The sequence below is a fragment of the Oncorhynchus masou genome, chromosome 13 (genome assembly GCF_036934945.1).
Source record: "Oncorhynchus masou masou isolate Uvic2021 chromosome 13, UVic_Omas_1.1, whole genome shotgun sequence".
NCBI classification, from domain to species: Eukaryota; Metazoa; Chordata; class Actinopteri; order Salmoniformes; family Salmonidae; genus Oncorhynchus; species Oncorhynchus masou.
Genome location: NC_088224.1, coordinates 12,953,438 through 12,981,138, shown reverse-complemented (window position 1 = coordinate 12,981,138; position 27,701 = coordinate 12,953,438). Strand labels below are relative to the sequence as shown.

General features: G+C 42.7%; 1 protein-coding gene across 3 annotated transcripts in view; it reads right to left on the bottom strand.

The window, feature by feature from the left end:
- Positions 1–27,701, bottom strand: part of LOC135551748 (CUB and sushi domain-containing protein 3-like) — an 826,047-nt gene that overhangs the window by 135,962 nt on the left and 662,384 nt on the right. For all 3 annotated transcript variants that reach the window (XM_064982949.1, XM_064982950.1, XM_064982951.1), the window contains 5 exons: positions 26,578–26,787; positions 26,012–26,200; positions 22,921–23,098; positions 18,101–18,246; positions 6,127–6,207 (listed from right to left, as the gene is read on the bottom strand). In XM_064982949.1, coding sequence (XP_064839021.1) covers positions 6,127–6,207; positions 18,101–18,246; positions 22,921–23,098; positions 26,012–26,200; positions 26,578–26,787 — 804 coding nt within the window. The remainder of the gene's footprint in view (positions 1–6,126; positions 6,208–18,100; positions 18,247–22,920; positions 23,099–26,011; positions 26,201–26,577; positions 26,788–27,701) is intronic.

The following is a 27,701-nucleotide window of genomic DNA, read 5'->3' as shown; positions in this document are numbered from 1 at the left end:
AGACCATTAAATAGCACTGATTCTATGCATACACTGGGCTCTAGCCACACACTCACCCATACTTACACTGACACCCCAACACACACACACACACACACACACACACACACACACACACACACACACACACACACACACACACACACACACACACACACGCGCGCTGTTGCTTTACCTATATGCGACTAATTTCAGGAAGCTAGGCGTATGACGTACGTCACTATTTCACAGGAGAAGCATTTCATTTAGAAAAAATATATATATTATTTGATCAAAATGCCCTCTAGAACATGTGGATTTGAATGTGCCTTAATAACAAACTTGTATGCCATCTGTAAATATGAATAAAATTGTTAAATTACGAGCATAGTTGGTTAAGCCATGGAAAAAGCTGGGAACTTTACAGCTAGCCATGATTGGCTGAGATAATGGACGGGCTGGACATGCCGAGAGATGAGTTTGGGTTGGTCTGACATGAAACACGTTTCTGTCTATAACATGAGTTGCTCCGTACGTGTTGATAATCCTTGCTACCACAGTTTTTTTTAAAGATACTGTAACGTTAACCGCGAAGATTTGCAAAAGTGTTGCTACTGCTCTCAACAACATTGCTGCCCAGAATTTAGCAGCCACTATGGACAAAGATCAGTGGGAAAAAGTGATGGACTACATTCTGTACAAGGTCAGTGACTTAACACAACAACTGGCCAAGCTTTAGCTAGCTGCAAACCAAGTGGTAAAGACATGCTCCCGTGAAGAGTTCATCCATGTTTACTGGTAAGAGCCTAGCTACATTTTCAGATATTATACATGTCTAATTTTGACAGAAAATTGTTTTCATTGCAAGTTAAACTGTATTGTTTGCTTGTTAGCGAAAGTTAATTTGCTGGCTCGCTAGCTAAGGTTACGTGTATGATCTATGTAGTAATATTATTCGTATCTCAGAAAGCCATTTGCATTGCTAGTTATAGCTATCAAAAATGTTACCTAGTTGGTTAGTTTTAGCTACCTGCAGATTCATACTCCAGCATTTCTTGGATAGTGGTTAGATATGACAATCCGTTTGTACTGTAGCTGTTGGTTGAGATTATGGTTCATTGTTTAGCTAGCTAGCTAGATGTCTAAACAAAAGACTCCACTCTGCAAGAGAATGATTATATGACAATCAAGTTGTGTCACGGCCATCTATTGTATTTCATGAACCTGCGTGTATGTCTAGACAATAGTGACTCATCCATCTAGCTAGATGTGGCTGGGGGGTGGCTATAGCATTTCTTTCACATGACCCATCAATGTAGACAAGTGTCTGGGTAAGCATCATCTAATAATTATGAATTATTTACTTAATATTTTTTATCTGGACACTTTCAAAGTCAGATTAGGATATAGACCAAAGACTGGATTAAGTGTATTTTTACCAGGAGTTTTTCATATTGTAGGCTACTACTTTCACCAGTTTTAGTCTTGAAATCTTTGATTGTTTACTACACTACCTTACTTACTCTGTTTAGCACATGGCCTTCACATGTGAATCCTAAAGAGATGAGTGGAGCTAAGGCTCAAGAGGGTGTGAACGATGCTGAATAGGGGTAGACAAGGAAAAGCTCTCCAGTAGTTGTACCAAAACATTCAAGGTCCATTTTCTCAAAAATGGGGCAACAAGTTTATCAACTTTCAAAGCAGAATTACTTTCCCATTGTTCCTCAACTGCAGTGTGTGATATACCATTTTGTAGCTCCACTTTTATCCAATGTAGCTACATAAGACTGAGTCGAGGCGGTGGGTATGTACAGTATGTACAGTACAGTACATAACCTCAAATGTATCTTTATATTTTTTATTATTTAACTCAGCAAGTCAGTTAAGAACAAATTCTTATTTACAATGACGGCCGACCAGAAGGTAAAATGCCTCCTGCTGGGGTTCGGGGGCAGGGATTAAATATAAACAATTAAATATCGGGCAAAACACACATCACGACAAGAGAGACACAAAACACTACATAAAGAGAGACATAAGACAACAACATAGCATGGCAGCAACACATGAAAACACAGCATGTGAATGAAGAGATGGAGATAAAACGGTTCAGTTTGAGTGGTTTTTGCAGCCTGTTCCAATCGCTAGCTGCAGCGAACTGAAAAGAGGAGCGACCCAGGGATGCGTGTGCTTTGGGGACCTTTAACAGAACGTGACAGGCAGAATAGTGTTGTATGTGGAGGATGAGGGCAGCAGTAGGTATCTCAGATAGGCGAGGCCTAAGAGGGTTTTATAAAAAAAAAACTGATGACCAGTTTACAGAGGAGTATAGAGTGCAGTGATGTGTCCTATAAGGAGCATTGGTAGCAAATCTGATGGCCGAAGGGTAAAGAACATCTAGCCGCTTCAAACCACCCTTAACTGCCGATCTATAAATTACGTCTCTGTAATCTAGCCTGAGTAGGATGGTCATCTGAATCAGGGTTAGTTTGTCCGCTGTGGTGAAAGAGGAGCGATTACGATAGAGGAAACCAAGTCTAGATTTAACCTTAGCCTGCAGCTTTGATATGTGCTGAGAGAAGGACAGTGTACCGTCTAGCCATTCTCAGAAGTACGTGTATGAGGTGACTACCTCAGTAGTAATCACACCGGTGGGGAGAGGGGAATTCTTCTAACCAAACCACATGACCTTTGTTTTGAAGGTGCTCAGAACTTTATACACTGCACTCTGAGAGACTTTTGTTAAACAGGGCAAAATAGAAATTGGCCTATAACAGTTAGGATCACCTTGATCTGCCCCTTTAAATAGAGGATGCACCGTGGCTGCCTTCCAAGCAATGGAAACTCCCCAGAGAGGAGAGACAGGTTTTAAAAAGGTCAGAGAAGGACTTGGCGATGATGGGAGCAGCAACCTTAAAAAAGAAAGGTTCTAAACCATCTAAATTAGATGATTTTTGGGGGGTCAAGTTTAAGGAGCTCCTTTAGCACCTCGGACTCAGTGACCGCCTGCAGGGAGAAACTTTGCAGCGGGGCAGGGAAAAAAGATGGAGGAGCATCGGGGCTAGTCGCATTAGAAGGGGTGGGAGATGAGGAAATGTTGGACTGGCAAGGAGGCATGGCTGAGTCAAATATGAATCCTGACTTAATGACGTGGTGATTAATTAAAGAGCTCAGCCATGTGCTCCTTGTCAGTAACAACCACATCATCAACTTTAATGGACATGTGCAGCTGTGAGGAGGAGGGTTTATTCTCCAGGTCTTTAACTGTTTTCCAGAAATTATCGGGGTTAGACTCACACAGGGAGAACTGCTCCTTAAAGTAACTAACTTTGGCCTTCCGGAAAGCCTGAGTTAAATTATTTCTAATTTGCCTGAATGAGAGCCAGTTAGCCTGAGTAGGCGTGTGCCGAGCGTTTTGCCAAATTTAATTTTTAAGGTGGAGTAACTCTGTCAGATCACGATCGAACCAGGGGCTGAACCTGTTTTGAATTCTCATTTTCTTTATCGGTGCGTATTTGTTAACGATACTTCTGAAAATATCAAAAAAGAAGGCCCAAGCGTCTTCGACAGAGGTATAGGTCAATCTGATTCTATACCAATTTACAGAGGTCATGAAGGAAGGCTTGCTCATTAAAGTTGTTTAGCAAGAATCTATGATAAGTCAGGACAGGTCGTTTCACTGAGCAGCCATTAAGAACACAGGCTGTAAAACAGTGATCACTAAGGTCATTACAGAAAACACCAGACTGATACCTATCAGGATTATTTGTGAGGACAACATCGAGGAGAGTAGCATTTTCTGGGTGTTTGGAGTCATACCTTGTGGGATTGGTAATAATCTGAGAAAGATTTAGGGAGTCCCATTGTTTTAGGACTTGGTCAGGTGGTTTAAGCATGTCCTAGTTTAGATTACCTAGCATGACAAATTCAGACTTAGTGTAAGGGGCCAGGAGAGAGCTTAGGGCAGGTAGGGTACAGGGCGGTGCTGATGGTGGCTGATAACACCCAGCAACAGTCAACAAAGAGTTATTTAAACGTTTAATGTGTAAAACCAGCAAATCAAATAGTTTGGGGAAAGACTTGGTGGAGACAACCGAGCACAGAAGGTGACCCTTGGTAAGATTGCCACTCCACCACCTTTGGAAGATCTGCCTTACCGAAAAAGATTATAACCAGAAAGGTTAACATCAGTGTTCAAAATGCTCTTTCTTAACCACGTCTCAGTAATGACCAACACATCTGGGTTGGAGCTGTGAACCCACACTTTCAAATGATACATTTTAGATAATAAGCTTCTAGTTTTAACATGCAGAAAACCCTGGTTTTTACGAGAGTAGAAATCAGTGAAGCAGATATCAGAGTACAAATCACAATTGGGGCTAGCAACAGTAGATGGGCCAGGGTGTGCATGCACATTTCCAGACATAACCAGCAGTAATACAATCAAGGCACGGCAGAGGACAAATTGGAAGCTGTTTTTTTCTGGATCAAACGCGCCAAATAAATTGACATTTTGGATATTTTATGTATGGAATTAATCGAACAAAAGGACCATTTGTGATGTTTATGGGACATATTGGAGTGCCAACAAAAGAAGCTCGTCAAAGGTAAGGCATGTTTTATATTTTCTTTCTGCGTTTTGTGTAGCGCCTGCAGGGTTGAAATATTATTTCTCTCCTTGTTTAGTGCTGTGATATCATCAGATAATAGCTTCTTATGCTTTTGCCGAAAAGCCTTTTTGAAATCTGACATGGTGGCTGGATTCACAACGACTGTAGCATTAATTGCTATCTTGCATGTGTGATTTAATGAAAGTTTGAATTTAATAGTATTTTATTTAAATCTGGCGCTCTGCATTTTCCCTGGCAATTGGCCAAGTGGGACATTTGCGTGTCCCTATCCCAGAGAGGCTAGCAGAATGGAGGGAAGTGGGGGTTAATTCGATCGCCTACGAATTGCCAGAAGGCAGCCCGTCCTTTGGCCCCTCTTTCTACACCTCCTCTTCACGCAGTTCACGGGGATCGGGGCCAGTTCACGGGGATCGGGGCCAGTTCACGGGGATCGGGGCCAGATCACGGGGATCGGGGCCAGATCACGGGGATCGGGGCCTGTTCACGGGGATCGGGGCCAGTTCACGGGGATCGGGGCCTGTTCACGGGGATCGGGGCCAGTTCACAGGGATCGGGGCCAGTTCACAGGGATCGGGGCCAGTTCACAGGGATCGGGGCCAGTTCACAGGGATCGGGGCCAGTTCACAGGGATCGGGGCCAGTTCACAGGGATCGGGGCCAGTTCACAGGGATCGGGGCCAGTTCACAGGGATCGGGGCCTGTTCCCGGGGATCGGGGCCTGTTCACAGGGATCGGGGCCAGTTCACAGGGATCGGGGCCAGTTCACAGGGATCGGGGCCAGTTCACAGGGAAGCAGTATATCTTTCACGTTTGGTTCGTCAGAGTCATGAAAGGAAAAAAGGATTCTGCTAGTTTGTGGTGAGTAATCTCAGTCCTGATGTCGATTCATTATTTTCGGTCATAGGAGACAGTAGCGGCAACATTATGTACAAAATAAATTTAAAAAATAAGTTACAAACAACGCAAATAAAGGAAGAAAAACACAATTGGCTGGGGGCAAAACGTCTGCTTTCTTCTCTGGCACCATCTTAAAAAGGATGGGCAAGTAAACTTTTCACTGTTCCACTGTTGTCTACAAAGCATGTGACAAATATATCGATTTGATTTATGTGTGTGTCAGGGTCACACACACACACACACACACACACACACACACACACACACACACACACACACACACACACACACACACACACACACACACACACAGGAGGAGACTTGTCCTCTCTCTAAGCCATGATCAATACTCAGTGAGGACATTCTACAAGTATCAGCACATTTACCTGGGCAGAGGAGAGACGTACATGGAGGATGTTGTGAAATACAGGGGCATGGAACTGGTGAGAGGGTTTCAGTTTCATAACCTCAGTGGATGAAGTATCAGTAAGGCCAAGACCTATACTCACAACGCTTATCAGTCCTACAATATGTAAGTATACAGAGTGGTGAGGAGGTCCTATCTCTCCCAAAATATTAATTAGAAAAATTGATAATATTTGGATTGAACTAGGTGTTACCTATTTCAAACTCCCTGTCCTCCATGAGGATATCAGCGTTGGCCACATCCGGGGGCGCTTGGCAGATCCTCAGCTGGTATACTAGAAGAGGATGAAGGAGGAGGAAGAGGAGGAAAAAGAAGAAGGTGTAAGGAACATTTCAACAGAGTAGTAATCCTATTTTTGGTTAATCACTTATTGCATTGGGACTATGTATATATATATATATATATAAACAGTACCAGTCAAAAGTTTGGACACACCTACTCATTCAAGGGTTTTTATTTATTTTGACGAACTATGAAATAGCACATATGGAATCATGTTGTAACCAAAAAAGTGTTAAACAAATCAAAATATATTTTAAAGATTTGAGATTCTTCAAAGGAGCCACCCTTTGCCTTGTTGACAGCTTTGCACACTCTTGGCATTCTCTCAACCAGCTTCATGAGGTAGTCACCTGGAATGCATTTCAATTAACAGGTGTGCCTTGTTAAAAGTTAATTTGTGGAATTGATTTCCTTCTTTATGCATTTGAGCCAATCAGTTGTGTTGTGACTAGGTATGGTTGGTATATAGAAGATAGCCCTATTTGGTAAAAGACCAAGTCCATATTATGGAAGAACAGCTCAAATAAGCAAAGAGAAATGACAGTCCATCATTACTTTAAGACATGAAGGTCAGACAATCCGGAAAATGTAAAGAACTTTGAAAGTTTTTCAACTGCAGTTGCAAAAACCATCAAGCGCTATGATGAAACCGCCTCTCATGAGGACCGCCACAGGAAAGGAAGACCCAGAGTTACCTCTGCTGCAGAGGATATGTTCATTACAGTTACCAGCCTCAGAAGTCTGCAATTCACTGCACCTCAGATTGCAGCCCAAATAAATGCTTCACAGAGATCAAGTAACAGACAACTATCAACATCAACTGTTCAGAGGAGACTGCGTGAATCAGGCCTTAATTTATGCATTTATTATTTATTTTATATTTCTCTAACTTGACAAGTCAGTTAAGAAAAAAATATTATTTACAATGATGCCCTTCCCCGGGCCAAAAATGGATGACCCTGGGCCAATTGAGTGCTGCCATATTGGACTCCCATCACTGCTGTTGATACAGCCTGGATTTGAACCAGTGTGTCAGTAGTGACGCCTCTAGCACTGAGATGGAGTGCCTTAGACCGCTGCGCCCCTCGGCAGCCCACATGGTCAAATTGCTACAAAAAAAACACTACTAAAGGACACCAATAATAAGAAGAGACTTTCTTGGGGCAAGAAACACAAGCAATGGACATTTGACGGGTGGAAATCTGTCCTTTGGTCCAAATTTGAGATTTATAGTTCCAACCCCCGTGTCTTTGTGAGACACAGAGTAGGTGAACGGATGATCTTTGCATGTGTGGTTCCCACCATGAAGCATGGAGGAGGAGGTGTGATGGTGTGGGGATGCTTTGCTGGTGACACTGTCATGATTTATTTAGAATTCAAGGCACACTTAACCAGCATGGCTACCACAGTGTTCTGCAGCGATACGCCATCCCATCTGGTTTGCTCTTAGTGGGAATATCATTTGTTTTTCAACAGTACAATGACCCAAAACACACCTCAAGGCTGTGTAAGGGCTATTTGACCAAGAAGGAGAGTGATGGAGTGCTGCATTAGATGACCTGGCCTCCACAATCACCCGGCCTCAACCCATTTGAGATGGTTTGGGATGAGTTGGACCGCAGAGTGAAGGAAAAGCAGCCAACATGGGCTCAGCATATGTGGGGACTCCTAGAAGACCGTTGGAAAAGCATTCCTCATGAAGCTGGTTGAGAGAATGCGAAGAGTGTGCAAAGCTGTCATCAAGGCAAATGGTGGCTACTTTGTAGAATCAAAAATATAAAATATGTTGATTTGTGTTAACACTTTTTTTGGTTACTACATGATTCCATATGTGTTATTTCATAGTTCATGATGTCTTCACTATTATTCTATAATGTAGAAAATAAATAAAAAAACACGAATTTGTGAGTAGGTGTCCTATATATATATATATATATATATATATATATATATATATATATATATATATATATATATATATATATATATATATATATATATATATATATATATATATATATATATATATATTATCTCTGTCTAAGTCCCAAATGGCATCCTTTTCCATATATAGTGCTCTACTTCTTGACCAGAGGCCTTTGTCTCCTTGGTTATTATTTGTGATGATTTGAGTGCAGTACTGCAAAGCACATCCTCCCACCCATGCCACAGCAGACCCACTTGCAAAATCACAGACCATAGACAACAGACCACATACTAGGGTTGCAAACTGTCGCAAACTTCCCAGTAAATTTCCAGAATTTTTCCGGAAATTTTCCATGGGAAGTTAAGTCCTGGAATTTGGGGAATTTTGCTTAAATTCATCAAAAAAGTTAGCTTATAACAGTGAACATTCTTTTGTGTGGGATACACATGAGGCAATTCCTACTCTTGTGGCATATTTTGGTTAAACTATCCTCAATGCAATGGAATTTCAACCCTCTGCAAGCACAGTGCATTCTTTTATCACATGTGCAGTGCACTCTTCCATCACATGTACAGCTGATTCTCAAGCTCTTTCACTAATGAGATGCTATTGAGCCCACACTACTACACTGTCTGAGCTAATGACTATATGCTTTCTGGTAAGTTTTGATTACAATACTGGGTGGGGTGAATATATTTTATATGACATACATAATATTTTGTTAACTAGTAACTAGCAGCCTACAGCAAAGTGTGTTTAAATCATTTCTAACATGCTAACAATTTCTGCTAGTTAGTTTTTGCTACTCTACCATGTGGGGTTTAGCTTGCTTGTGTAAGAGGTGAGTAACTGTCTGCAGGGAAGTCAGGCGCAGGAGAGCAGAAATGGGTAACTCCCGGAGCAGTTTAATGTGGAAAAACAAACTGCACCCAGAACAACAAAATACGGGTTGAAATAACCCGTCGCAAACCAGTCTTAAGTGCACATATACTTTACAACAAACAATTCCACACACAGACATGAGGGGAACAGAGGGTTATATGCACATAAATTAATGAGGGAATGTAAACCAGGTGTGCGGGAAAACAAGACAAAACAAATGGAAAATGAAAGGTTCGGCGATGGCTAGAAGACCGGTGACGTCGACCGCCAAACGCCGCCCGAACAAGAAGAGGAACAAACTGCACCCAGAACAACAAAATACGGGTTGAAGTCATGACAGCTTGAGCCTGCTAACTGAGGAGGGTTAATTCACCTGTTTCCGTACATGTTTCATTTTAAAACATTTATCTTACAAGGAGTTGTTTAATCTAACTGCTTATCTATTTATCTGTACAGGGAATTGTATTTGTTTTTTGAAACTAATTTTATTCTACTCTTTACAGGAAAATTCCACGTGCATTTTCTGATGTGTGGAGACATTTCACTGCAACTAATGTAGAAGGAAAAGCTGTGTACAGATCATGCCAAATCATATGTGAAGAATGCAGCAAAGATGCTGAATCATCTGGCCAAGTGCATTTAAGTTCCCCCAGCTCCCACAGCAAGCAACCTCTGACAAAAGTCCCTCTACTTCTATTTGAGGTGAAAATGATGAATCAGACACCTTATCGAGAGCAACAGCTCATGGTCCTCCTGAAATCTGAAGTTTTTTGGACCCAATGGAGAAACGAAGTCAGAGAAATGCTGATGAATGTCTTGCTCGAGCTGTGTATGCAACTGGTTCACCTCTGATGCTCAAAGGCAAGGTGTATTGGAATAGATTTCTGAATGTTCTTCACCCAGCAAACACCCCTCCAACCAGACATGCTTTATCCACTCCTTTGCTAAATGCAGAGTTCAACAGAGTTGAAGTGAAGGTCAAGCAAATCATAGAGAAAGCAGACTGTATTGCAATCATCTCTGAAGTGTGGTCGAATGTTTGTGGGCAAGGAATAATTATCTACATCATCTCCACCACTCAACCAGTATTCTACAACAGACACACCGGTCTCTACATTGCAGATGAACTGAAGGCAAACATCAATGACCTTGGACCACAGAAGGTATTTGCACTGGTGACAGACAATGCTGCGAACATGAAGGCTGCTTGGTCTAAAGTGGAGGAGTCCTACACTCACTTCACACCCATTGGCTGTGCTGCTCATGCATTGAATCTGCTCCTTAATGACGTCATGACACTGAAAACAATGGATACACTCTACAAGAGAGCCAAGGAAATGGTTAAGTATGTGAAGGGTCATCAAGTTATAGCAGCAATCTACCTCACCAAAAAAAGTGAGAAGAATAAGAGCACCACATTGAAGCTGCCCAGCAACACACGTTGGGGTCATCTTGTTTGACAGTCTCCTGGAGGGGAAGGAGTCTCTCCAAGAAATGGCCATATCACAGTCTGCCGATATGGACAGCCCCATCAAGAGGATCCTCCTGGATGATGCATTTTGGGTGTCAAATGGTAAGCAGCCTGAAACTCCTGAAACCTGTAGCAGTAGCCATTGCACGGATCAAGGGAGACAATGCCATCCTGTCTGATGTTCAGACTCTGCGTGCAGATGTAAGACAAGAAATCCATACTGCCCTGACCACTTCACTGTTTCTCCAAGCAGAGGAAACTGCACTTCTGAAATACATCAAACAGCCTGAAGACTTTTGCCTGAAGACATACACGCTGCAGTGTTGGACTCCAACTCTGCTGGCAAGAGCACCCTGTCTGGTACAGAGAAGTACACTTCCAAGCAAGGGCTTTGGGACGGAGATGCAGTATGGCAGTCGTGCCAACATATCTCATCAGCCACCTGGTGGAAGGGGTCTTTGTGGATCTGAGGATCTCTTTCCCCTGTTGCCTCCATCATCCTCTAAATCCCACCAACATCAGCCGCCTCAGAGCGCAACTGGTCTTTGTTTGGGAACACACACACCAAAGCACGCAACAGGCTGACCAATCAATACAAGGGTTGAAAAATTTTGGGCGTCTGGGGAAATTTGAGGCTTTTTGAGCCTGACAATGAGCCATCCTCAACAAGGTTGGAAAGTGATTGAAGATGAGGCCTCAGTCTGATGTTCAAGAGGTGGACATTGAGGAGGTCCAGGGAGAAGACGTGGAAGCCTGAGAGGAAGACAAGCAAAGATTTAGTTTCTAGACTATTATTTTCCAGATGTATGTTGAAAACATTTTTGGGAGATGCGATGGATCATTGGGGATCATTCAATATTTCCTTTCTTTTGTTGTTCAGTGAAATCATCCCATGTGAAGAGTCAGCTCATTTAATTAAAGTTAAATTTGTAACTTAAATGTTTTAATTTACTTATTTCTATTGGAAGGATTTAATCATTTGCAATTATGTCTACTCATGATAAGGTAAAAGGTTTATGTTTCTGTCTCCATATGATATGATAAATATATCCAAAGCAAAAAACATCTACATTTAAATGGTATTAATATTAATGTGAATATATTTCCCATTAATTCCCATGTATTCCCATTAATTCCCAATGGAAAGTTTCCACCTCTGAATATTCCCCAAAATGTGCAACCGTACCACAGATCATTGATTTCTCATGTTTGGACAAAAGAGCATCAGAATTGTGGAGGAGGAGAAACTACTGACATTTGAAAGGTTAGGCAGAAATGGAAAAAAAATCACAATATTTAGATTCCACACCACCTGCACCTAGCTGCATACCAATTTATTCAGCAGCGATGTGATCTCGGCGGTATGTTTAAGGGCATCAGATAAGCCGATATACCTTCTGGGATTCAACAGAGCGGCCAAGCTGTGCTGAGCTGGCTCGGAGGCACTGCTAACGATATGAGGGAACGAACGCTGCTAGCTTGCGCTAATGACAGGATTAAATAAGGTGACAACGGTCGGAGCTGGGCCCAGGGAGAGATATTACACTGCGCACGCACACGCACACGCACACACACACACACACACACACACACACACACACACACACACACACACACACACACACACACACACACACACACTCTGAGGAATCGCTGCTGCTAATGACAGGATTAAATAAGGTAGCACTTTGAACTAGGCAAGGATAAATATTGCACCATTGAATTTTACAGCCAACATCTTTCAGGACTGCAGATCCAAACGACACCCACTACCAAGCTACCTGGCGGGGTCATGCCAACACAAACTAGGGGGTAAAATCAACGACATTCATTGATCATTCATTAATTGGTAACAGAGTGTAGTTGTTCTAAAAACGTCTCAACAGCCCGAACAGACAGTACAGGAGAGAGATATCTCAGATAACTAACTTCCACACCTGGGTTCATTTACTAGTATTCAATATAATAGATGTGCTTGCCTGGTGCAACGGGAACCAATAGAAAAGACTCCGAAATGCCAACCCCGCTAAAGCAGACAGTCAGTTATATAGATAAATCTACTTTTGCTTCCACATGAACAGGGGTTTATTCACTAGGAAGCAAACAGGGAGGGGCACCTTCCTTTATTTGTCCAAAAAGAAACTCACATTTTCTTAGCAAAATGTTTTCCTTTGCAAAACATTTTGCTACAATTTGCTTCGGTGTGCACTAATGAATACACCCCCAGCTTACAGAGTAGACAGAGGAGGGAGGCTGTCTAATAGACAAGTGGGGGCTTTGGCTTCAGACAACCACGCTACAATAACACAAATTAAGTAGCGAGAAGCACTTAGCATGTGGCTTCTGTTAAATGTGCTAGCTGATGAATAAGATTCTCTTAGAGGCTCCTTGGGGGGTGGGGGGGCTGTGTGTGACTGAATTTGGTGAAAAAGTGTCTGTGTTTGTGTGTGTGTATTGCCAATTGAAGCAAAAGCAATGAACAGAGTCAATGACTTTCTGTGTCCCCATGAGAGACTCCGTGATAGGCTTTAATTAACAAAAGAGCTACATTAAAAGAGGAAACGTTTCTTTGCTTCCTCTATGTATTGCCTTCATGTGGGATGTACGTCTCGACTGACCGGTTGATGTGCTGTGAACGACGAAGATAATCACCAGTCAAAACAGGTGGGCTCTGGGAATTGAGTCATCAGATCTGCCCACAAATGGTATTTATAATATTATGATGCTTGCATAATGTAATGAATAACTATGTAAATTATCAACTTATATCCTTTCATAACTAGATTGGAATAAGTGACAGTTTTTCGTGTTGCATATGAGGAGTGATAACCACATTCTATAGATTTAGTCTCCCCCGGCCACTCTGTGATGTGACCTACATGAAAACACTTTTTTTTGTCATTCTGGACAGCAAACTGCGTGAATAAACCGGCTGCAGCCTATAATTTGATTACTTGACAGTTGAAGACAATCTAATAAACTAAATGAATATCTTTAATGAGCGTTGTATAAATCCTGGCTAATTCAAAGCAAAGCAGAGTGTTCACTAAGGGGAAATAAAGTTGTCGCTCTCACTCGGTGGCCCATTTCAAATGAATCGAAGCAAAACTCATTCCAGAGTAATTCCCATGCCAAACCCAAGAAAAATATAGGGAAACATTGCTGTGTATTATCTCTAGTCTAGTACATTCACATCACTAAGCAGAAGAAGCTTTGACTTGCAAAAGTATTCACCTTCCTTGGCATTTTTCCTATTTTGTTTCCTTACAAACTGGAATTAAAATAGATTTTTGGGGGGTTTCATTTACATTTACACAACATGCCTACCACTTTGAAGATGCAAAATATTGTTTGGGGTGAAACAAATAAGAAATAAGACAAAAAAAAATGAAACTTGAGGGTACATTACTATTCACCCCCCCAAAGTCAATACTTTGTAGAGCCACCTTTTCAGCAATTAAAGTTGCAAGTCTCTTGGGGTATGTCTCTATAAGCTTGGCACATCTAGCCACTGGGATTTTTGTCCATTCTTCAAGGCAAAACTGCTCCAGCTCCTTCAAGTTGGATGGGTTCCGCTGGTGTACAGCAATCTTTAAGTCATACCACAGATCCACAATCAGATTGAAGTCTTGGCTTTGACTAGGCCATTCCAAGACATTTAATTGTTTCCCCTTAAACCACCCGAGTGTTGCTTTAGCAGTATGCTTAGGATCATTGTCCTGCTGGTGAACCTCGGTCCCAGTCTCAAATCTCTTGAAGAACGAAACAGGTTTCCCTCAAGAATTTCCCTATATTTCGTGCCATCCACCATTCCTTCAATTCTGACCAGTATCCCAGTCCCTGCCAATGAAAAACATCCCCACAGCATTATGGGATGGTGTTCTCGGGGTGATGAGAGGTTTTGGGATTGCGCCAGACATAGCGTTTTCCTTGATGGCAAAAAAGCTCAATTTTAGTCTCATCTAACCAGATTACCTTCTTCCATATGTTTGGGGAGTCTCCCATATGCCTTTTGGCAAACACCAAACGGGTTTGCTTATTTGTTTCTTTGAGGAATGGCTTTTTTTCTGGCCACTCTTCCGTAAATCCCAGATCTATGGAGTGTACGGCTTAAAGTGGTCCTATGGACAGATACTCCAATATCCACTGTGGGCTTTGCAGCTCCTTCAGAGTTATCTTTGGTCTCTTTGGTGCCTCTCTGATTAATGCCCTCCTTGCCTGGTCCATGAGTTTTGTCGGGCAGCTGTCTCTTGGCCGGTTTGTTGTGGTGTCATATTCTTTCCATTTTTCAATAATGGATTTAATGGTGCTCTGTGGGGTGTTCAAAGTTTCTGGTATATTTTTAGACCCAACCCTGATCTGTACTTCTCCAAAACTATGCCCCTGACCTGTTTGGAGAGCTCCTTGGTCTTCATGGTGCCGCTTGCTTAGTGATGTTGCTGACTCTGCCTTTCAGAGCAGGTGTATATCTACTGAGATCATGTGACAGATCATGTGACACTTAGATTGCACACAGGTGGACTTGATTTAACTAATCATGTGACTTCTGAAGGTAATTGGTTGCACCAGATCTTATTTAGGGGCTTCATAGCAAAGGGGTGAATACATTTGCAATGACCACTTTTCCGTTTTTTTGTGGGTTTTTTTTCTAATTTTTTGAAACAAGTTATTTTTTTCATTTCACTTTTACCAATTTGGACTACTTTTACCAATTTGGACTATTTTTGTATGTCCATTATATGAAATCCAAATAAAAATCTATTTAAATTAGAGGTTGTAATGCAACAACATAGTAAAAATGCCAAGGGGGTGAATACTTTTGCAAGGCACTGTAGGAGCTGCTAGCTTCAACAGACAGACCAGCTCTCCTTATTTGACGGCAGGGATGGATGTACAGACTATTAATAATGATAACATGATTGATCAAATAGTTAAGCTGTGCCTTTTGAACATCTGACAGACAAATTAAAAACCTTTTAATAACTGTAATCAACAAACCGTGAATGTGACTTGTCAATCCATACTATATCAAAGTCCATGCCTGTAGTTTACCCATAATCCATTTGGGCGGAGCTGAAACTAAAGTGACGGTTTAGCAGTTAAGACTGTTACAGTAAAGTGATTGGAGTACCTCGTAAAGCCACCCCACCGGCCAGAATCGAGACAGACTGGTTAACCATGAGAGACGTTTGATACAGGCCAGGATCAATAAGCACTTGTAGTAAAATCATAAGTGCTGGCTGTAGCAGAATGACGTGGGCCTTGCTATTGGGATACTTGATCTGTTTTTCCCCCCAGTAGCACCGTGTCAACAATCAGTGTAAGAGCAGCCTTGTGTGTCATTAGCAGTGTGAAGAGGCTGCATGTGTCTGGATGTCAGCATAGAAAAAATATATTTGGGCTCATTTCTTAGAGCGCACCCTGTAGCCAATAATCAATGTGACACAGGTGTATAGAGCCATGTCCCTTCACTGATTCAATACAAAGACAGTCAGATGGGAGAGGCATCGGAGCGCAATAAGTCAAGATTAAATTGACTATGAAAATGAGCTGAGCCAATAATGAATGCTAGCTGCCATGTGTGTCAGAGGCCCTAAGCAGGCAGCGTGCATGAGGGGAAGAGGGAAGAGGAGGAGGCGGAGGAAGAGTAGAGGGGGAAAGAGGAGGAGAGGGAGCAGGAGGAGAAAGAGAAGGACGAGAAAGAGGAATAGGAGGAGGAAGAGGAGGAGTGGGAGGGGAAGAAGAGTAGGAGGCTGAGAGGGAGGAGGAAGAGAGGGAAGATGAGGAAGAGGAGGAGGAAATAAAAAAAGGAGGAAGAAGAGGAAGATGAGGTGGAGGAGGAAAGGGAGGAAGAGAAAGAGGAGGAAGAGGAAATAAGAAGATGAAGAGGAGGAGAAGAGGGAGGAGGAAGAGGAGTAGGAGAGGGCGGAGGAAGGTCAGAGGAGAGGGAGGAGGAAGAGTAGGAGGAGTGGGAGAAGGCCTAGGAACTTCACTCCGCTGCCTGTCAGACCATTGATCTCTTCCTTTTCCTCTGGCTTTGTTCTCTCCTCTCTATCTCTACCTCTTATTCACTATCTCTACCTCTCACTCACTATCTTTACCTCTCATTTATTATCTCTATCTCTACCTGTCACTCTCTACTTCTCTCTCTACCTATCACTCTCTGCCTCTCACTCACTATCTCTACCTCACTATCTCTACCTCACTATCTCTACCTCACTATCTCTACCTCTCACTCACTATCTCTACCGCTCACTCACTATCTCTACCTCTCTATATCCACCTCTCAGTCTCTATCTCTACCTCTCAGTCTCTATCTCTACCTCTCAGTCTCTATCTCTACCTCTCACTCACTATCTCTACCTCTCTATCTCCACCTCTCAGTCTCTATCTCTACATCTCACTCTCTATCTCTACATCTCACTCTCTATCTCTACCTCTCACTCACTATCTCTACCTCTCACTCACTATCTCTACCTCTCTATCTCCTCCTCTCACTGACTATCTCTACCTCTCACTATCTCCACCTCTCACTCACTATCTCTACCTTTCACTCACTATCTCTACCTCTCACTCACTATCTCTACCTCTCACTCACTATTTCTACCTCTCACTCACTATTTCTACCTTTCACTCACTATCTCTACCTCTCTATCTCTGCATCTCACTCTCTACATCTCACTCTCTATCTCTACCGCTCACTCACTATCTCTACCTCTCACTATCTCTACATCTCACTCTCTATCTCTACCTCTCACTCACTATATCTACCTGTCACTCACTATCTCTACCTCTCTATCTCCACCGCTCACTAACTATTTCTACCTCTCACTCACGATCTCTACCTCTCTATCTCCACCTCTCAATCATTATCTCTACCTCTCACTCACTATCTCTACCTCTCACTCACTATCTCTACCTCTCACTATCTCTACATCTCACTCTCTATCTCTACCTCTCACTCACTATTTCTACCTGTCACTCACTATCTCTACCTCTCTATCTCCACCGCTCACTAACTATTTCTACCTCTCACTCACTATCTCTACCTCTCACTCACTATCTCTACCTCTCACTATCTCTACATCTCACTCTCTATCTCTACCTCTCACTCACTATTGCTACCTGTCACTCACTATCTCTACCTCTCTATCTCCACCGCTCACTAACTATTTCTACCTCTCACTCACTATCTCTACCTCTCTATCTCCACTTCTCAATCACTATCTCTACCTCTCACTCACTATCTCTACCTTTCTATCTCCACCTCTCAATCACTATCCCTACCTGTCACTCACTATCTCTATCTCTACCTCTATCTCTACCTCTCACTCACTATCTCTACCTCTCACTCACTATCTCTACCTCTCTATCACTATCCCTACCTCTCTATCACTATCCCTACCTCTCACTCACTATCTCTACATCCCACTAACTATCTCTACCTCTACCTCTCACTCACTATTTCTACCTCTCACTCACTCCTTCTTTCTTTCTTTACCCCTCTCTCTCCTCCTCCTTTATCAAATTTGTTTTCCATCTTTCTCTCTCTAACCATCTTTTATAATTCTCTGTCCCTGCCTGTCTCTCTGATGTAGTGGTCACCATGGTAACTGAGCACGAAGAATCCGCTGCCGCTGAAGTCGCTGTGGAACTTAATGAGGATCTGGTTGGAGGTGCTGTAGACCGACTCCAGCGCTGTGTTCCCACTGAACTGACCGATCTGGGGGGAGCTCTGGTCTGGACCATCCCTGTAGACACACACAACATACACACCAAGGATCAATGACAAATCCCTCCGTATGGGCAGGTGATGGACATTGTCAATAGACAATGAAGACAAGACATTGACCAATACAGACATATCTTTGAAAGAAGCCCATTGGAAATCTATTGCGGTCATTTTTAATTAACATTTCCCACGTCAATGTATTGTAGAGAGCAGCTAATTGATACATAACTGATCACTGATCTACAGTATTCCTTCCAGAAAGAGACGATTATAGCATCTCTTTTATAAACTTTATTTTTGGAGAAGCCACAGCGGAAGGGTGTCATTACAGAGACTGGGTTTCAAAATGCAGAAAGGTACCCCAGATATCAAACACGCTACCCAATTAAGAGACAGGGGCAGGAGGAGGGTTACATCTCTGTGATCGTGACAGCCAAAGAGCAGACCACCCCCATGGGTCAAATCTGGAGCCAGTCAAAGGTAAATGAGTGCGTGAATGTGAGAAGGGGGTCTGTTTAATGGTGCTCAGTGAACCCCCACTCTGGGCACCGCTGGGTCAGAGCAGTCCTAGCGAACAAGCAGAGAAGTTTTATTAATCTGGCTAATCTCTGACACCTGGGATTTTCGGGAGCACGGTGTGTTTGTGTGTGTGTGTGTGTATGTGTTTGTGTGTCTGTGTGAGGGAGACTGCTTGAGTGATTGTCTCTTTGCATTAGTGCATACGTGAGTGTGTGAGTGTGTGCGTGCGTATCAAGTGTGTGTGTGTGTGTGTGTGTGTGTTCGTGTGTGTGTGTGTGCGTGGGTTTGAAGCCAGCATGACATCTCACAGCGCTGAGAACAGATTGAAGCGCTGGCAGCCTGCCGCATTCAGCAATATAAATACATACTATGAGAAACTGAAAGAGAGCCGTTGGGGGGGGGGGGGGGGGGGGGGGGCAAAAATGCATTATTTAAACATGCGGGGGGACAAAGGGGGGACTTATTATTTGTGTGCTCATGGATGGAGGACATAGAATTAATCTATTCCATCCATTACGCTCTCTCTTTCTCCTCCTTCTCTCCATCCCCCTCCACAACAGGGGTGTCAGAGTGCTGGGGAGGACAATTACTCAGGAAGCCGCTGTCTTTAAAACATCAAGATGCCTTTGACTGGATCTATGGGGATACATGAAGAACTTGCCTTTTGGCGACTGCATTAGTGCATTACATTTCCTCAAAAAATCTTTACCGTTCACAGGGAGAGATTAAAAATCTGAGTACATTGATCATACTCAGTGCATTTAAATGCACTAACTGTGCGTGTTATATCACTGTTGGTCCGTTTGTTTAATGAAGGGATGGAGGAGGGATGGAGTGATGGAGGGAACCAGATGGAGAGAGAGAGAGAAAGGGGGTGAACAGTTCAAATCTCTCTCAAACCAACCAGAAGACAAAGTTCTGTTTTATCAATAGTGAGAAATGCAGTAGCTATGGTAACCACAGAAAGGATGCATCCAATTAAGAAAGAACAGTTTGGAAGAGAGGTTTGAGAGCACTGGGGAACGTGAAATGCAAAAACAAAGTTGGCTTTTTTCCACAAATGTATAATTACTTTTACGTTTTAAAACAACAACACAATATGGAAAACTTTTACCATACCGAAGGTTTCTGCCAAAACAGGTTTTAGTAATAATTCTACTAATTAAGCATCCAACACGTATAGTCAAGGGTTAGCTCTACTATAGTTGGCTAGGCTAATTGACTATCACATGGTTTTACATAATTTCTTGTTATCTCCTCATGGGTATTGCAACAAAAGTCTAATTTCATGGAAACTAACTAAAAAGTAATTATTATGTACAACATGACACAATTTACATCAATTTATTACAATAAACACCTTAGTTGCTGTGTAAGAGGTGAGTGGGAAGAGGTGAGTGGGAAGAGGTGAGTGGTAAGAGGTGAGTGGTAAGAGGTGAGTGGGAAGAGGTGAGTGGTAAGAGGTGAGTGGTAAGAGGTGAGTGGTAAGAGGTGAGTGGTAAGAGGTGAGTGGTAAGAGGTGAGTGGTAAGGAACTACTATAGGTGAACAGAGGAAGTACTATAGGTGAACAGAGGAGCTACTATAGGTGAACAGAGGAAGTACTATAGGTGAACAGAGGAACTACTATAGGTGAACAGAGGAAGTACTATAGGTGAACAGAGGAACTACTATAGGTGAAAAGAGGAGCTACTATAGGTGAACAAAGGAAGTACTATAGGTGAACAGAGGAGCTACTATAGGTGAACAGAGGAGCTACTATAGGTGAACAGAGGAACTACTATAGGTGAACAGAGGAACTACTATAGGTGAACAGAGGAACTACTATAGGTGAACAGAGGAGCTACTATAGATGAATAGAGGAAGCTCTTCATTAACCCTATTCTCCACCCGGCTGCTGATTTAGAAATGGACATGAAAAAAAATCTTCGCTCGAACGTGATTGGTCAAACTCCCCCAGCCCTCCTGTATCAATGAACATCATTTGTATCCTGTTGGGTTGCTACACTTCTGTGTTGTGGCACTCTAACGTTGCCCACTCAGAGGGCTGTGAGAAAACCGAAAATCAGTCACCATGTGGGATAAAAGGCAGGAATTCAGTTGGTGAGGGTTTAATATTGTACCATCCCTGCTAGTAGAGAAATACATATCTAACTGTCTAAAAGGGTTTAATATTGTACCATTCCTGCTAGTAGAGAAATACATATCTAACTGTGTAAAGGGTTTAATATTGTACCATTCCTGCTCATAGAGAAATACATATCTAACTGTGTAAAGGGTTTAATATTGTACCATTCCTGTTAGTAGAGAAATACATATCTAACTGTGTAAAGGGTTTAATATTGTACCATTCCTGCTAGTAGAGAAATACATATCTAACTGTCTAAAAGGGTTTAATATTGTACCATTCCTGCTAGTAGAGAAATACATATCTAACTGTCTAAAAGGGTTTAATATTGTACCATTCCTGCTAGTAGAGAAATACATATCTAACTGTCTAAAAGGGTTTAATATTGTACCATCCCTGCTAGTAGAGAAATACATATCTAACTGTCTAAAAGGGTTTAATATTGTACCATCCCTGCTAGTAGAGAAATACATATCTAACTGTCTAAAAGGGTTTAATATTGTACCATTCCTGCTAGTAGAGAAATACATATCTAACTGTGTAAAGGGTTTAATATTGTACCATCCCTGCTAGTAGAGAAATACATATCTAACTGTCTAAAAGGGTTTAATATTGTACCATTCCTGCTAGTAGAGAAATACATATCTAACTGTGTAAAGGGTTTAATATTGTACCATTCCTGCTAGTAGAGAAATACATATCTAACTGTGTAAAGGGTTTAATATTGTACCATTCCTGCTAGTAGAGCAATACATATCTAACTGTGTAAAAGGGTTTAATATTGTACCATTCCTGCTAGTAGAGAAATACATATCTAACTGTGCAAAGGGTTTAATATTGTACCATTCCTGCTAGTAGAGAAATACATATCTCACTGTCTAAAAGGGTTTAATATTGTACCATTCCTGCTAGTAGAGAAATACATATCTAACTGTCTAAAAGGGTTTAATATTGTACCATCCCTGCTAGTAGAGAAATACATATCTAACTGTCTAAAAGGGTTTAATATTGTACCATTCCTGCTAGTAGAGAAATACATATCTAACTGTGTAAAGGGTTTAATATTGTACCATTCCTGCTAGTAGAGAAATACATATCTAACTGTCTAAAGGGGTTTAATATTGTACCATTCCTGCTAGTAGAGAAATACATATCTAACTGTGTAAAGGGTTTAATATTGTACCATTCCTGCTAGTAGAGAAATACATATCTAACTGTCTAAAAGGGATTAACAGCAATACTTTTGTTTGTTACTGTAATAAAGCACTATTGAGCGGTTTAGAGAGAGATGTGTGTCGTGCATACTTTATTATATTAAATGTGTGCAAAAAATTCTAAAAACCTGTTTTCGCTTTGTCATTATCGGATATTGTGTGTAGATTTATGAGGAAAAAAATGTATTTAATCGATTTTAGAAGAAGTGTTTGGGATTTTCTCCTCTTCTTCTGAAGAGGAGAGGCGAAAAGGATCGGAGGACCAATATGCGGCGTGGTAAGTGTCCATGGTTCTTTTAATACGAAATAGTACACATGAACAACTGAATACAAAAACAATAGACGTGGAAAACCTAAACAGCCTTATCTGGTGCAAACAAACACAGAGACAGGAACAATCACCCACGAAACACTCAAAGAATATGGCTGCCTAAATATGGTTCCCAATCAGAGACAACGATAAACACCTGCCTCTGATTGAGAACCACTCCAGGCAGCCATAGACTATTCTAGACAACCCCACTAACCACAATCCCATGACCTACAAAAAACCCCAAGACAAAACACACCACATAATTAACCCATGTCACACCCTGGCCTGACCAAAATAATAAAGAAAACACAAAATACTAAGACCAGGGCGTGACAATAAGTCTGTCTGAATAGTCAAGGGGTCTGAATACTTTCTGAATGCACTGTAGGTTCTTACCACACAGTGATGTAGTCACAGATGGGTTCTGTACTGACCATGGTGAAGGTGATGTGTGTGTATATATATATTATAGTGTAATCTAACTCATTAGATGTTCATTAAGAGGTCGATAGGTTCTTACCACACAGTGATGTAGTCATAGATGGGTTCTGTACTGAGCACGGTGAAGTTGATGTAGATCCCATTGCCAGGGGGAACCCTCACACTCCACACACAGTCCTGGAAGTTGGGGTACTCCTCGGGGTGGCCGGGGGAGTAGATGGTCCCATTCATGGAGGTGATGTTACCACCACACAGTGCTACAGAGGAGAGGGGAGATGTGGTCAGGTTAGGTGATGTTACCACAAACACAGAGGAGAGGGCTAGGTGATGTTACCACAAACACAGAGGAGAGGGCTAGGTGATGTTACCACAAACACAGAAGAGAGGGCTAGGTGATATTACCACAAACACAGAGGAGAGGGCTAGGTGATGTTACCACAAACACAGAAGAGAGGGCTAGGTGATGTTACCACAAACACAGAGGAGAGGGCTAGGTGATGTTACCACAAACACAGAAGAGAGGGCTAGGTGATGTTACCACAAACACAGAAGAGAGGGCTAGGTGATGTTACAACAAACACAAAGGAGAGGGCTAGGTGATGTTACCACAAACACAGAGGAGAGGGCTAGGTGACGTTACCACAAACACAGAGGAGAGGGCTAGGTGATGTTACCACAAAGGAGAGGGCTAGGTGATGTTACCACAAACACAGAAGAGAGGGCTAGGTGATGTTACCACAAACACAGAGGAGAGGGCTAGGTGATGTTACCACAAACACAGAGGAGAGGGCTAGGTGATGTTACCACAAACACAGAGGAGAGGGCTAGGTGATGTTAGCACAAACACAGAAGAGAGGGCTCGGTGGTGTTACCACAAACACAGAAGAGAGGGCTAGGTGATGTTACCACAAACACAAAGGAGAGGGCTAGGTGATGTTACCACAAACACAGAGGAGAGGGCTAGGTGATGTTACCACAAACACAGAGGAGAGGGCTAGGTGATGTTACCACAAACACAGAGGAGAGGGCTAGGTGATGTTACCACAAACACAGAAGAGAGGGCTCGGTGGTGTTACCACAAACACAGAAGAGAGGGCTAGGTGATGTTACCACAAACACAAAGGAGAGGGCTAGGTGATGTTACCACAAACACAGAGGAGAGGGCTAGGTGACGTTACCACAAACACAGAGGAGAGGGCTAGGTGATGTTACCACAAAGGAGAGGGCTAGGTGATGTTACCACAAACACAGAAGAGAGGGCTAGGTGATGTTACCACAAACACAGAGGAGAGGGCTAGGTGATGTTACCACAAACACAGAGGAGAGGGCTAGGTGATGTTACCACAAACACAGAGGAGAGGGCTCGGTGGTGTTACCACAAACACAGAAGAGTGGGCTAGGTGATGTTACCACAAACACAAAGGAGAGGGCTAGGTGATGTTACCACAAACACAGAGGAGAGGGCTAGGTGATGTTACCACAAACACAGAGGAGAGGGCTAGGTGATGTTACCACAAAGGAGAGGACTAGGTGATGTTACCACAAACACAGAAGAGAGGGCTCGGTGATGTTACCACAAACACAGAGGAGAGGGCTAGGTGATGATACCACAAACACAGGGGAGAGGGCTAGGTGATGTTACAACAAACACAGAGGAGAGGACTAGGTGATGTTACCAAAAACACAGAGGAGAGGGCTAGGTGATGTTACCACAAAGGAGAGGGCTAGGTGATGTTACCACAAAGGAGAGGGCAAGGTGATGTTACCACAAACACAAAGGAGAGGACTAGGTGATGTTACCACAAACACAGAGGAGAGGGCTGGGTGATGTTACCACAAACACAGAGGGCTAGGTGATGTTACCACAAACACAGAGGAGAGGGCTAGGTGATGTTACCACAAACACAGAGGGCTAGGTGATGTTACCACAAACACAGAGGGCTAGGTGATGTTACCACAAACACAGAGGAGAGGGATAGGTGATGTTACCACAAACACAGAGGAGATGGATAGGTGATGTTACCACAAACACAGAGGAGAGGGCTAGGTGATGTTACCACAAACACAGAAGAGAGGGCTAGGTGATGTTACCACAAAGGAGAGGGCTAGGTGATGTTACCACAAAAACAGAGGACAGGGCTAGGTGATGTTACCACAAAGGAGAGGGCTAGGTGATGTTACCACAAAAACAGAGGACAGGGCAAGGTGATGTTACCACAAAGGAGAGGGCAAGGTGATGTTACCAAAAAGGAGAGCGCTAGGTGATGTTACCACAAACACAGAGGAGAGGGCTAGGTGATGTTACCACAAACACAGAGAAGAGGACTAGATGATGTTACCACAAACACAGAGAAGAGGGCTAGGTGATGTTACCACAAACACAGAGAAGAGGGCTAGGTGATGTTACCACAAAGGAGAGGGCTAGGTGATGTTACCACAAACACAGAGGAGAGGGCTAGGTGATGTTACCACAAACACAGAGGAGAGGGCTAGGTGATGTTACCACAAACACAGAGAAGAGGGCTAGGTGATGTTACCATAAAGGAGAGGGCAAGGTGATGTTACCAAAAAGGAGAGCGCTAGGTGATGTTACCACAAACACAGAGGAGAGGGCTAGGTGATGTTACCATAAACACAGAGGAGAGGGCTAGGTGATGTTACCACAAAGGAGAGGGCTAGGTGATGTTACCACAAAGGAGAGGGCTAGGTGATGTTACCACAAACACAGAGTAGAGGGCTAGAGGACTAGGGGATGTTACCACAAACACAGAGAAGAGGGCTAGGTGATGTTACCACAAAGGAGAGGGCTAGGTGATGTTACCACAAACACAGAGGAGAGGGCTAGGTGACGTTACCACAAAGGAGAGGGCTAGGTGATGTTACCACAAACACAGAGGAGAGGGAAGACATGGTCAGGTTAGAGGTCTTTCCAGGCTACACTGAATGAGCAACAAGGCACAGCAGTAAAAGTCATGGTAATCGCCACTTCTTCGTAATATGTTATAATACTACAGCAGTCTAATAGTGATAGCAGTGGATGCCATTGGAGTAGTTGGATATTAAGTTGTAGTAGTGGATGTTAAGGTCCACGAAACGCCCACTGCTGCCGTCTCGGTGCAACATCAATGTGCTCCCATACATATCATATCTATTCCTCTGTCCATAGTTACCTTCACAGCGAGGTACCTGGTGGTTCCAGTTGCGACTGATTCCATGCAGACAGGTGAGAGAGGCCTCTCCCATGAGGGAGTAGCCAGGCAGACACTCGAAGGACACAGTGAGGCCCACACTGAAGTCACTGCCGATCACGATGCCATTACGAAAAGGACGAGGGTCGGGACAACACTGTAGCTGATAGGCTGAAAATCAGGAAGTAGCCGATCATTTAAATAAACATTGACTGAAAATACATAAGAAAATGACGCAAACATGAAAATGAATACATGAAACTGTTTAATGTAGACATCATATCTAGGATACTGAAAGAGATTACCCAGACTAACATTATGACAAATAAAATTACATTTAATTGAGTTGAGTGGAATCACAAGTCCTTTTTCAGTTCTCCTCTCCCACAAATTCTACTGACTAACTCTGTAGTCTACACTGTCGGCATAGGTTCCAATCCGGCCTACGGTCCTATGACACAACCTCTATCTTTCCCAGTGTCATCCTCTTTCTATCTATCTTTTCAATCATTTTTTTTTTTTACAAAACAAACAAACTCTATCCTCACCCTGGTAAGTCATCTGGAAACCTGGCTTGTTCTGTGAGTAGTCGCTGTGGAAGAAGAGGCTAGTCTGGTGAGTGGTGCTGAACAGGGACTTGGGGACATGTGGTCCACTGAACCTGTCAATCACTGTGCCCGTCTCTAGCGTTCCACTCCGAATCTCCAGGTAGTCATGAATGGCCTCCGTGGAGAAGTTGAGGAACTGCAGGTGGATTCCTGAAGAAAACAACAGGTGGATTAAAAACACACTGGTCAGTCCATGAGTTTCTGTTATAAAGAACAGACCATAATCTTACTCATCTACCCATTACTTCAGAAGGTGGGTTAATCCCAGAACCAACTGAAGTAGAACACTGTACCTCTACCACAACAAACATCACAAGAGATGACAGGTTAGTTGACTGAAAGCAGATGCTCATTGGTACATAAAAAGAGTTGCCAAGGAGAGGAGCAACTAGATGTCATAATATATTCAAGCTACCTAAGGAGAATGATATACCGGTAACGAGGTTAATGATAATAATAATAATAATGATATATGCCAGTTAGCAGACATTTTTATCTAAAGGGACTTCCAGTCATGTGTTTCCATGCCTGTGCTATTTAGACCTAAAAATCAAACATCATTACCCCTACATTTGGACCCTAGTGCACTAGCGTCAAAGGGTTCTTCAGTTGTCCCCACAGGAGGACCCTTTGAAGAACCCTTTTTGGTTCCGGGTAGAACCCTTTTGAGTTCCATGTAGAACCCTTTCCACAGAAGGTTCTATATGGAAGCAAAAAGAGTTCTATCTGGAACTTAAAAGGGTTCTCCTATGGGGACAGTAAAGAATCCTTTGGAACCCTTTTTTGTAAGAGTGTATTCTATGTCTTTACCCTACTGCCTGTAAACCAGGATGCTGTTCTGTTGACTGGAAGACTGGTTAAGCATTTACATCACTGTTGGGGTTCCCTGTTTCCACGTCTCTGCTCTTTATGCCTATGAATCAAGGATAATTCCCGCTACAGCTCCTAACATACACAAGTCTGACACTTCACTGCTATATCTAGGGCCACTTCCCCACTAGCTGTGTTTTAACTGAAACAAGACATACACTTCCTCGTATGACAATGTGCTACTGTGGCTTGTC